Source organism: Urocampus carinirostris, chromosome 3 (genome assembly GCF_059441175.1).
Source record: "Urocampus carinirostris isolate Australia breed hairy pipefish chromosome 3, RoL_Ucar_1.0, whole genome shotgun sequence".
In the NCBI taxonomy this organism is placed as follows: Eukaryota; Metazoa; Chordata; class Actinopteri; order Syngnathiformes; family Syngnathidae; genus Urocampus; species Urocampus carinirostris.
This window is the reverse complement of record NC_142351.1, coordinates 9,556,759-9,569,061: the sequence shown is the minus strand read 5'-3', so window position 1 is coordinate 9,569,061 and position 12,303 is coordinate 9,556,759. Positions and strand designations below refer to the sequence as shown.

Sequence of the window (12,303 nt, the reverse complement as noted above, 5' to 3'; positions counted from 1 at the left end):
ACCAGAAGGCAAGAAAAGTACTTTTTATCATAATCATCATCGGACAAAGATTGTTGCAAAATAATGCCGTAGTACAGTGGAACCTCGGTTTTCTAACGCCTCTCAGTTCAAACAAATCGGAGTCCGACCAAAAATTTAGAGAAATTCTTGCGTCGCTGTTCGGTCAAAAAAATCAGAGTTCGAACGCCGGTAATGCATGAGTGCGTACGCTAGGGTGCGATGCTGAGCGGCGTACAGGTGTTTTAGCCCCTTATTATGCCTCCGAAGAAAGTCAGTGCAAGCAGCAAAGTTGCTACAGGTGAAAAAAGAAAAGTAGTGCGTACAACTATTGCATTTAAAAAAGAAATAATTGCAAAATATGAAGGAGGTGTGCGAGCGCCTTCTGCTGACCACCACAAAGGTAAGAAATCCTATTCATAAGATTACGATAACGCGAACGTACGATTAGCCTGGGTTAGCTTTATGTTTACGTTAAACATTGAGGGTGTTGGAACGGAGCCCAACATTGAGGGTGTTGGAACGGAGCCCCCTTTCCAATGAACCGCTAACCGCTCAACACTTGTTGTGGAGACCCGGTTTTCGAACAGGGTTCTGGAACGGATTATGGTCGAGAACCGATGTTCCACTGTTCATGTGACGTTTGCACATATGCTCAACAGTGAAAATAATCCTGGTTTGAAACATCCCGTTACAGTATTAATAAATGGACAGTGTGCAATATTCAGTGCCTTTAGTGGTAAAAAAAAGGCACGGCAGCCTTGCACTAACACATTTCATAGTGCCCTGTTTATATGTCACATCGAGCAAACTGTTACCAAAAAGATCTGATTTAAGCTAGCCATCTCCTCGAGTTATCTTTTATATAATTGGATTCCTCTGCCTTTCTCTTAGTGAAGAGATGTCCCTCTTTTCTGCACTCTTAGATGCACCTGTTCTAATGCACCTGTAGGGGGCGATGACACTTCTATTGACAGCGGCATGTAATCGCAACTGTCGTGTCGTATGGACTTCATCATTTCATTATTTTTCTTAATTTAATGTGTGGCCTGGAAAGTCAGACTGCCGAGAAACATGGCAAGATGTAAACATTTTCAAGCACTTCACCCAAACTTCAAGCATTTTCCTGATCTTGAAAACACGTGAGAAAATGTTATTAAAGTTTGAATGTGCCTTTGTATGATTTTATCCTCAAAAGTACCTTGACGAAGCCAAAGATTATATCCAGGTGTTGTCTGTCTTTTGTTATAATTGTATCAGCTTAGGTAGTATTTTTCCCCTTCAGCCGAAGATGACGCAGAAGTGCTTCAGAGATAGCGCCTGGAAGTCTCACCTCCCTAAGATGTGCCCCTTCTCCCTATCTTTATCTTCCAATGTCAGTTAAGCAGCTGGCCGGATACTTTAACTGTGTTTCTCATTTACTATGATAGTGTGACACGTAGCTACCAGGATTACATCATTTCATGTAATCATGTGATCTTCTTTAAGCCAATCAGATGTGTGGTTTTACACCTGTGTTTTGAATAAATGGGCCAGTAGTTATCGGATGTGTGTGATTCCTCTCTCAGCCGATCTTGGAAGGGGACCGCTTAGGTGGGATGCGCCTCCGATGGAAGAGCTACCCAACTCAATCTCCGACTCACAGTGTGTTTCCTTCTTTCTTTAATACAATCTCCAGTTTAAACCTTGACACACAAAATTGAAATTCAAGCTTTTTGAAGGATTTCAAGCATCTGTGGAACCCTGTTCTTAGTAGGGATTGTTTTTATTGGGCTATTTCTTAAAATGTGAATTTTTGTGCGTAAAATTTAACAGTGGTATGATAGTTCATGTAATTCACCCTTTCCTTTCATCTTTGTTTCACTAAAGGCTAACAAATCAACCTTCCTTTTAGTCATCATCCTTCCGATCCCCTCTTTCTTCCACTCAGTCGCTTTACTTCCACATCCTCTCCCATTTGAATTTTTGTGCGTAAAATTTAACAGTGGTATGATAGTTCATGTAATTCACCCTTTCCTTTCATCTTTGTTTCACTCAAGGCTAACAAATCAACACTCCTTTTAGTCATCATCCTTCCGATCTCCACTTTCTTCCACTCAGTCGCTTAACTTCCACATCCTCTCACATTTAATGGCCCTATAACTAGCCCCCCTTTTTTTGCCTTGCTGTCTTGTTTGGGTGTTTGGGCAATTGGGTTGGCCATGGTCCAAAAATGTTTGTGTGTGTTTTTTTATGCTATTTATTTCCCTTTTGTTTTCTTTGTTATTGTATGTGTGTGTCTTGCTGTCGGTCACCCCTCTTGAGGGATATGACCAAGGTAGATAGATAGATAGATAGATAGATAGATAGATAGATAGATAGATAGATAGATAGATAGATAGATAGATAGATAGATAGATAGAATGATAGTTCATGCAGTTTAGCCTAGTATTCAAATCTATGCAAAATGTCCGTGGTTCGAGACCAGGTGGAAAAATTTGTTGGCCTGGAGAGGGATGGGCCCAACCAGGCTGAATTTTCCCAAGACACACCACAGGAATTGGTGCCCCTCCCCCCTAGTGATTTAGGGAACCCTCAACCTACCCTTCCGAATCAAATCAATGTTTTTACTGAATGAAAATGTTTTGTACCACTAGGAGGGAGTAAATATTACACACAGTCCCTTAAAGGTAAAAATATAGTTAGCCTAACCAAGCTAACATGTCTTTAAGATTAGGGATGAATAAAAAAAAACGTTTTTCAAAAGTGAGTCAAGACAAACGAGGTGCTATTGCATGTTTTTAGCAGTCAGCAAATTAAATCACAGTCATAGAAAACACAACTTCACAATCCTGACCTGGATGGAGGACATTTGAGCATAACCCCTCCAGCTGAAGCCAGGGAATTCCGCAGGGTCGTAACCAAAGCGCACCGGTCGGCCATCCAACATTGTGCCTTCTTCCACCTCAAACTTGAGATGGTGAAGGTCAGGGAAATAATGATTCACAGCGGCTCTGTGCACAAGGTGAAACAGCAAATGTAGCGTTACATTCAGGTGTACCCTGTCCGATTTTGTGATTTTTGATGGGTTTAAGCTAGGATTGTCAAACATACGGCTCGCGGGTCGGATCCGGAGGAATGGTATGTTTGAACGAATGGGTGATTCAATCCGGCCTGACGTAAATTTCTGAGTACCGTATTTTTTATAGAATGGCTTAGAGTGTGACTCCTACTCCCATGATGTGTGAAATTATTAACATATAATTATATTATTGAGTTTTACATTTTTATTACCAGTACGTATATAATTTCATGTTATTTTCACACGAAACCACAAAAGGGATCTATAGGCCTGTGTTGATAATGTAAACTCTGGGACATTTTTTGAAGCACAAGGAGGAAGCAGCTTATCGTCTACCTCCCAAGTTGGAGGAGTTTTTTACCAGTAAAAGTGACACTGAGGATTATTATTTCATTGGATTTACCAGTGTCTGAAACTTGTGACAAAAAGTTACCGGACACCAGGGGAGACAACTCAGAAAAGTTGCCTGCCCAGCCATAAAGTGGCCTGCCCTGTTTTTCGGACTCAGCATTATTTTCCAGAAAGACACAGCACTCTTCCATGCCTGAACAACATTAATAAATAAAACCACATTTTAAAGGCAGCCAGGTGCCCAAAAACTGCCCCAAAAAAAAAAGCTGACTACATTTTTGGTTTGGCTGACTTAGCAGCTTTACCAGAAAGACATTTTAACTCTCTCCATCTGGCCTCAGTCTTACACTTTGGGTTTTCCATTCTCCTGGGCTAATTACTTTCCCAAGAACTGAATTCATCTCAAAAATGGTTTTGCGTCTCAAAGCAATGTGATACTCTAATGGCGCACAGTTTTTCCCTATAAAAGATCTCAACTGTTTTGCACGGGTTTCAACTTTGGAAGCCTGCCACAAAAATGATAGAAGTGACTGCTCTCTGAAGTTGGTGTTAGTGACGTGTTCAGACTCACAGGTTGCACTTGGGTCCATTTACATTGGGTCGACAGTGGCAGCGGCCGCTATGCTCATCGCAGGCTTGACCCTCAGAGCCGCCAATATCGCATTGGCACCCTGCACCCACACAGGTAAAAAGCAGAGAAAGGGACATGCAATCATGTATAAGTGGGATATTGATAGAAAATATCTATGTCATTTGCCACTTGGGAGACATAGGCTCACCCTGACAGCCAAAGTAGCTGTGCTCCTGCAGTTTGTAAAAGCCATCTTTGCAGGTGTCGCAGATGCTGTTGCAGGAATTCGGCTTGCAGTGACACTGACCGTTGTCCTGAATTTCACAATCAATAAATTTGACTAAGAAAATGAGACGGCAACCATAAAAAGTAAATGGGCCCTTACCTGATCGCACTCAGCAACGCCGCTTAGCGTTCCGGCCACGTTGCAGTCGCACTCTGAAAATAAGGGAACACAAACACACAAGCATAGAAGACTCAGACGACTCAGATGGCAGAAACAAGTGGGACGTGAAGGTTTTCAGTTCATCGAAATCTTACTCGTGCATCCTTCCAGAACATTGGGGGACAAGTTCCAAAACAGCGGCTTACAGCGATCACAAGCCATGCCCTCAACGGCGTCGCGACACTCGCAATGGCCCTGGGTAGATGAAAAACACGCCATTTAATTTATTTTATGTGCTTTCACATAAACCAGGGTAACTAAACTACCATGGCCCATTACAAGTTTCTCACTAATCTATGGGTCATTTTAGGGAATCATTGACCAAATGAAAGTGTTTATAATAACATGCTTTATCAAATGATGCATGTTTAATGGTTAAACAACAAATGTTATGGTTTCCTGAAAAGTAAACATTTTGAAGGAAAAACATTTATCCAGGACATGTGTATTGAATTCATGATCATTTCAGATCCAGAGAGTAAACGCCTGCCATTATTCGAATTTAGTCACATGTGCTTCTACTCACAGGTGGGTAGTACATTAACTTGAGTAAGTTTTGGGACATTTTGTACTTCCAGGAGTATTTTGAAATCCCAATATATTTACTGCATAGCTTGAAGTGTCCGCATGTTAGTTATTGGTCCATCTAAATGCCGTGACTTATTCTCAAAAACTGCTGTGAACATTGACAAATGTCACATCACACAGAGTGACTCGGTTAAAAATGTAGGTGTCATATTTGACCCCGATCTGTCCTTTCAAACACATGTGAAGAAAATTACTAGAACCGCTTTCTTCCATCTTTGCAACATTGCTAAAATTCGTCCTATACCGTCTCAGTCAGATGCGGAGATTATAATTCACGCAGTTGTTACCTCCCGTCTCGATTACTGTAATGCACTACTCTCCGGTCTCCCGAAGTCCAGAATCAAGAGTCTTCAGCTGGTACAAAATGCTGCAGCGAGGCTATTAACTAGGACAAAAAAGTCCGATCACATCATGCCGATTTTGGCTAACCTGCATTGGCTCCCTGTTAGCCTAAGATGTGATTTCAAGGTTCTCTTAGTATTATACAAAATCATACATGGACTTCCACCCTCATATCTTTCAGATCTGATTTCCCCCTATGTTCCGGTCCGAAGCCTTCGTTCGGAGAGCGCAGTCTCTGGTGAGAGCCAAGAAGTGTTCCGCTGGTTCGAGAGCGTTCTCCATCCGGGCACCGGTGCTGTGCTCTTCCCCCTGAGATCCATTCTGCAACCTCAGTGGAAATGTTTAAATCTAAGCTTAAAACACACTTCTACTCTATAGCATATGAATAACCTATACTTTTCTTGGACAATATCTCTGTATTATTTGTGATTGCAACATCCTTTGCTGTCTGGTAATCCTGAAAGGGGGATGCCACATGTGCGGTCTGAAAGGGGGATGCCACATGTGCGGTCCCTTCTCAAGGCTTCTTCATTTTACTCATCTTGAGGTTATTGAGTTTTTCCTTGCCCTCATGTAGGTTCCAGATCAGGGGATGGTGTAATAATAGTCTGAAAAAAGTCTGTGTAATAACCTGTGAAGTCCTCTGAGATTCTTTGTGATTAAGGGCTATACAAATAAAAATGACTTGACTTGACTTTTACTTGAGTAAATTTGTGAAGAAAAAAACAATACTTTTACTCCGCTACATAAGGCAACATTGAAGTTGTTACTTCGTTACTCCACGTCAGTCTGTCTCCGCTGAGGCTCAACCATGTTTAACCAATCAAACGTAGCAGTCTCGTCACGTGACCATATTCAACTTTAGCGGGGGAAATCTTGTCTACGGGTGATACCGATCGAAAATGTCGCTTAGCAATACCGACAAAAGAAAAAGCATGTTCTCCTTAAAAAGGGTGCTTTTGAATAACACTATTTTGATTTTATTCTTTATTAAACCGCTTGAATTTACGTGGTTATTTTTATTTACTTTTAAAATTATAATTCGACAGCACAGAAATAAAAAGTTTATAAAGTACGGTAATTTAATACATCAAAAAATGTGAGCCTGTAAATTGGGTTTCTACTTGGAGGGTTTTAACTATCGCGGGACAATATTGGAATGCAACCTCAGCGAATAACGAGGAAATACTGTATTTAGTTAGGCTATTACCGAACAAGATCTTCCACTTAAAGTGAAGACAAAAGAATGTAATTTTCATCTATGAACGACAAATATTCTAACAACCTGTATGGAATTATGTGGGGAAATGAATATTAGGTCAGTATAAGACAGGTACTGAATTGGGTTGGAGCTCCACAAAAAAAATCAATCGCATATGGGCAAAATGATCATCAAAACCTTCAGCGAAAATCTCAAAACTAAACCACAAGTACCACTCCATCCCGATCTGCATAGCTTGAAGTGTCCGCAAGCTCCGTTTATGTCCACATCTGTCCTGTTTATCTGTTTGTTTTTTTACCATTTTTGGGTAAGGCCTACAATGCATACTTTTACATTCAAAATACATTAAAAACAGTCTTGAGTTTTAAGGGCACATTTAGAACATTTTAGTCATGACATACAGCTAGATTTCTTAAAACTCACCAGAGGTTGAGGGACGTTGGTATGAACAGAACCAGCAGGGTGACATGTGCCAGCTACAGAAAACAAACACAAAAACCTGAGTGTCATGTTTACTTCATTCAACGCCGTTTCAGCCAACGTTGATGATTTTAGCTTTTTATTTTATAATGAAAAGCTGTGGTCCAAATGAAAAAAAAACACTTCTGAAAATTATCCATTGAAAAGATTGTTCCTTATAAAGCAGAGACAGTGTAGTATAATCACCTTTTCTTTAAAAAAACAAAATGGCCAGCAAAACCAAAATGACTTACAAGTACTGTACCGAATATATTCGCATATAAAACTGCCATATGCTAAAATTAATTTATAATAATAATTAAGTGTGTATGTACACATTGATACTTATTTAATGTAGTAGTTAATAAAGATAACGATACTGATGAAAAGCTGAAAACATTAATAATTTACGGTACCTTCCAACAGATCTTCAATGGCAAACACTCATACACCATTTTTGTACCTTCTTCGACCCGATTGTTATTATTACTGTTTTCCAGTTTTCCTTCCCCTTATAACTTTCTGGAGACCCATTACTATGGGCAAAAGAGGAAATAAAACCAACAAAGACACAATAAAATGAGATGTGGTCCCTTTCATTGGCACCGATTGACAGAACAGGTAGAGATTGAGCAGGGCTTTATCACCAGCTACCATTGTCTTCTATTTGCAAAGGCCTGCAACCCACTGAAAACAGGCCCGCAACCCACATTTAGGTCTTAACCCACTTCTCTGGGGTATTTCCTGTTCACATTTCATATTTTAATCATTTAATTCCAATTCAATAAAAGTGGCATTTTTGTGAACTTTATATTTGAAATCCCCAAGACTGGCTTGATCAAAACAAAAGATTACATAGTCCATTTTTAGATGGCACTGCAGTCAATTTAACGTTTTGAAATGTGATATAAACATTTAGAAATAATAACAAACCCCCTCACAAGGCCCCTATTTGAATAATGTGAGCCTTCAGACTTACCATCCCACCAACAAAATTCACCAGTCCTGATGTGCTTTTTTAATATCGAGTCATTTAAATCTAAATGAACTATCAAAATCCTTTTGTTTCATCCATTTCAGGAGGCTGTCATTTTTTACAGAAGAGAAATTGACCTCACATTTAGGCAAGTCTTAAGTAAGGACTAATCAAGGCTCAACTCCAGAAATCGGGTCATCTGCGATCGGTTGAACCCTTTGTAGCTATGATGTCATTTTTAGTGGACAGCAGGGATAATTGCTGCCTCCTTGAGATGGGTAAGAAATGTTGGAAATTGCGTTTTAACTTCTTTCTACAAGATAATAATAGACATTGATTAGACCAGGGATGTCAAACTCAGTTTGGCTCTGGGGCCAGATTCAGACTTTCAGTTGTAAGGCAGGTCGGAACAGTTAAAGAATGTCAACTTTGTTTTTCGGTATTCTGCTTCATCATTCAGCTTACATTAGTAACCTACCTTACATATTATAATCACAGATGACAATGGATATAAACATCCATCCATGCATTATCTGCACCGCTTATCCTCAGCAGGGTCGTGGGGGTGCTGGAGCCCATCCCAGCTGTCTTCAGGCAGGGTACACCCTGACAGTGTTCCCTCTAAGCTGCGCGCGTGCGCAATTGCGCACTGCTCGCACATTCTCAATGCACAAGAAAATCTAGCCAGCGCACAAAAATGGGGGCTCAAAATGACTAATTAAGAAGCGAATTAAGTCAAAGTTACAGTGCACGAAGGTAAAAATACACGGGTTCCCCTGACGTTGTGTTCTAAATGCGGTATTTTGAAGTCGAACGAAGTTGAGTAAAGTTAGTAGAGTATGTCGAGAACCGGCTTCTTCGGCTCGGCACACTAAAAAGGGTCCTAAACGGCTCTTCAGGTTGTTTTTGCTTCTTTCATCCCAACATGACCAAATATTAAGTAAAATTATGCACAAATTGACTTAAAGGAAGGGGGGAATAGAACAAAAAAGAAAAAATACTAAAATGAAAAAGTAGTGAAAAGCTGAGAAAAAAAGAAACAAAAGGAAGAGAAAAAAAGAAGGAACATTTTTGAAAAAAAGCCAGAAAAAAAAGAAAAGAAAGAAATGCAGGAAAAAAGTAAATAGAACAAAAAGAAAAAAGTAACAGCTCGGAAAAAATAAACACAATGAGATTTTTTTTTTTTTAAAACACCGAAAAAAGAATAAAAAGTTTGTGTTGCAATCAAATAATTTCCAATTACTGTATATCAAGTGAATCGAATTGTATTTCCACTAAAAAATGTGATTAAGTAGAGTTCTGTATCTTACAACGGACTAAATAAGCCCCCCAAAATATTAATATTATGCGACAAAATATATCAGGAAATAAAAAGAAATGGATATCTTGTGAAAGAATTGTAAGAACAAACGACGTTTGTAGGCCGTGCAACCTTTGCAATAGTACATGAGTCGATTCATTCAAAAGAGAAAAATTATTTTGCATTGCCGGAAACTCAGCAAAATGTAACGTGATGTCAAGTTTTGGACATGTTTGATAATTATCTTGCCACACTTGGGATTATGGTGGCTCACTGTTGTTTCAAGCGTTGCTCACCGACTTTGTGTGAACGCTCAGACCCGTAAGGAAAATTACAGGGAACATTGCACCCTGAACCGGTTTTGCCAGCCAGTCGCAGGGCACACAGGGACAGACAACTCACTCGCTCATTCACATCTAGAGACAATTTGGACGGGCCAATTAACCTGAGATTTAGGGTTAGGGTTAGGGAGGCATCACAAATGTGAAAAAAGTGAAAGATCTGCTTGAAATGCACCCTTTTCACAAAAAGCCAAGTTTTCTTGGGAACGAGTTTTTTCAAGAAACTTAGCAATCTTCAACTGTTGGTTAATAAACAATGGTTAAGGCTACAAACCTGTAGTTATATTTTAAAGAACTATTAAGAAGGGTTTGGCGCTGCTCATCGGTAAGTATTAAGCCTCTGGGAATTAAATGGCAGGAGTGCCTTTGATCAGATTTTTGTCCACACGTCGAGGAAGCCACTTTGCTCACTTCCCATACGACAAGTAAGCGTCGTGAAGAAGCGCAGTGAGAGTCCCCTGTTATGGACAAATACCGTCAGTTAACTTTTCAACAGCTTATTCCTTAAAAAAAAAAAGGATGAAGTTCAATCAGAGAGGGATGACCTTTCATGCACGCCTAAGGGAACGCGATTGCTATGGTGACTGAAATTGTGTGATCAATTCACAAAACCATCGGACACTGAAAAGTCCTTGCAAAGTTCATGCATCAGTTCAGTGTTCTTGCAATTAACTGTTACTTTGCAAGCAAAATCTCCTTGTGTTTATGGAAAGCATTGTTTAGATATTGGAGGCATCATAAATATAAAAAAAAAGTGAAAGATCTGCTTGAAATGCGCCTTTTTCACAAAAAGCCAAGTTTTCTTGGGAAGGAGTTTTTTCAAGAAATCTTCAATTGTTGGTTAATAAACAATGGTAAAGGCTAGAGACCTACTTTCCAATCAAAGCTTTCTTTAGATCCATCTATCTATCTATCTACCTTGGTCATATCCCTCAAGAGGGGTGACCGACAGCAAGACAAACACATACAATAAAAAAGAAAAGAAAAAACGGGGAAAAAAATAGCAAAAAACACACACAAAATTTTTGGGACCATGGCCAACCCAAATGCACAAAGACCCTAACAAGTTAGGCACCTGGGCACCTAAGTTAGTCATGCTTTCGTCCCTCCAGATGAAACGGGACACAAGAAAGCGGCCATGTCACTCGGGTCAGGGTGACACAACACACTTTTTTGTCCGACAGCAGGGCACGACAGATTTCACTGGTTTACCCCTGCCGCATCATACAGGTGCCCTGCCCATCCCTTAGATTGCGTCCAAACATCCCACTATCCTTTTACAACACCTCTTCACTCATTCCCATCACCAACAAGATCTTTAGCTTCCACTAGATTTAGACCTCTGATATAGCTGCAGAACTATTTCTTCTGTAGGCTTTCAAAAATGAGTCAAAATGGCAACAATGATCTGGTTCTCAATTTGTGAAAAACGGCTGGCATTTAATGAGTTAATTACATTTCATGACTAAACTTCTGTGTAGCTTACAAAAGGGTGGACAGCGTGTTATCAGATTTTGCCTTTGTGTCTGTGTACCCGTGTGCTTACCATGACAGTTTGGAAATCCGTAGGTCTTGGGAGAACAGCTTTCACAGCGCAGGCCATGAACATTGGGCAGACACGTACATTGACCGGTCACTTGATCACAACTGCTGTAATGAGAACCTTCTGTTGAACACAGGCATGCTGCAAAACACACACACCACAACACAACCACGCCAAGAGAACGTTCACTTAGGATCAAGATGTGATAGGTATATATTTCGAAAATACGCCAAGCACTCACGTGTGCAACCGGGGTAGCCATAGTAACCAAGTGCGCACTGATCGCACGAGGCGCCACTGTAGTTGGGTCGGCAGTGGCACTGACCTGAAGCGGTGCAGCTGGTATCGTATGAGGTGCGAGGGTCACATGTGCAAACTGCAACGACAGTTGAAAACTTGAGTACCGGAAAAGTCAGACTATATTCCCAAGATTTCATCACTCTGTTGGCTGCGGCTGCATCGGCTCGCTACAACGGGTCAGGTGTATCGACATTTCGTTCTGTGTACATTGTTACAAAGAATGACAATACAAAGGAAATTATTATTATTATTATTATTATTATTACTGTGGCTTATGCAAAGATGTGGCTAATTTATGCATTTTTTCCAAGGGCCACCAGGGGGCGCACGAGCAGTGAAGGTAAGCGTGAGACAGGTGGAATATATATGTCAAGGAAGACTCAACTTTGAGCTTTGTGCTAAAATAAAACTAGCATGAACAGACCCTCATCATGGGAAAGGTGTCGATTGAAAGGGGAGCGCTAACTACTATATATTCTATGAGACAGTTGTGGCAAGCGCCCTCTTCTATGCGGCAGCGTGTTGATGAGGCAGCGTCAAGAAGAAGGATGCCTCTCGTCTCAATAAACTGGTGAGGAAAGCGAGCTCTGTTGTGGGCACAGAGCTCGACAGCCTGACAACAGTAGCCAAGAGACGGGCACTGAAAAAGCTGCAGTCAATCATGGACAATTCATCACATCCACTACACAGCATTATATCCAGACAGAAGAGCAGCTTTATTGACAGACTGCTGTCACAGTCTTGTACCACGGACAGACTGAAGAGATCTTTTCTTCCTCATGCCATGAGGCTCTTTAACTCCACCCG

The 12,303-nt window shown here is 40.6% G+C and overlaps 1 protein-coding gene across 1 annotated transcript in view; it reads right to left on the bottom strand.

The window, feature by feature from the left end:
* lama5 (laminin, alpha 5) overlaps nucleotides 1-12,303 on the bottom strand; it is a 159,593-nt gene that overhangs the window by 90,518 nt on the left and 56,772 nt on the right. Inside the window, exons 16-23 of the mRNA XM_088330583.1 lie at nucleotides 11,438-11,572; nucleotides 11,200-11,337; nucleotides 7,001-7,053; nucleotides 4,521-4,620; nucleotides 4,366-4,418; nucleotides 4,189-4,294; nucleotides 3,981-4,080; nucleotides 2,834-2,990 (exon numbers count right to left, since the gene is read on the bottom strand). Of these exons, the coding sequence (XP_088186709.1) occupies nucleotides 2,834-2,990; nucleotides 3,981-4,080; nucleotides 4,189-4,294; nucleotides 4,366-4,418; nucleotides 4,521-4,620; nucleotides 7,001-7,053; nucleotides 11,200-11,337; nucleotides 11,438-11,572 (842 nt within the window). The remainder of the gene's footprint in view (nucleotides 1-2,833; nucleotides 2,991-3,980; nucleotides 4,081-4,188; nucleotides 4,295-4,365; nucleotides 4,419-4,520; nucleotides 4,621-7,000; nucleotides 7,054-11,199; nucleotides 11,338-11,437; nucleotides 11,573-12,303) is intronic.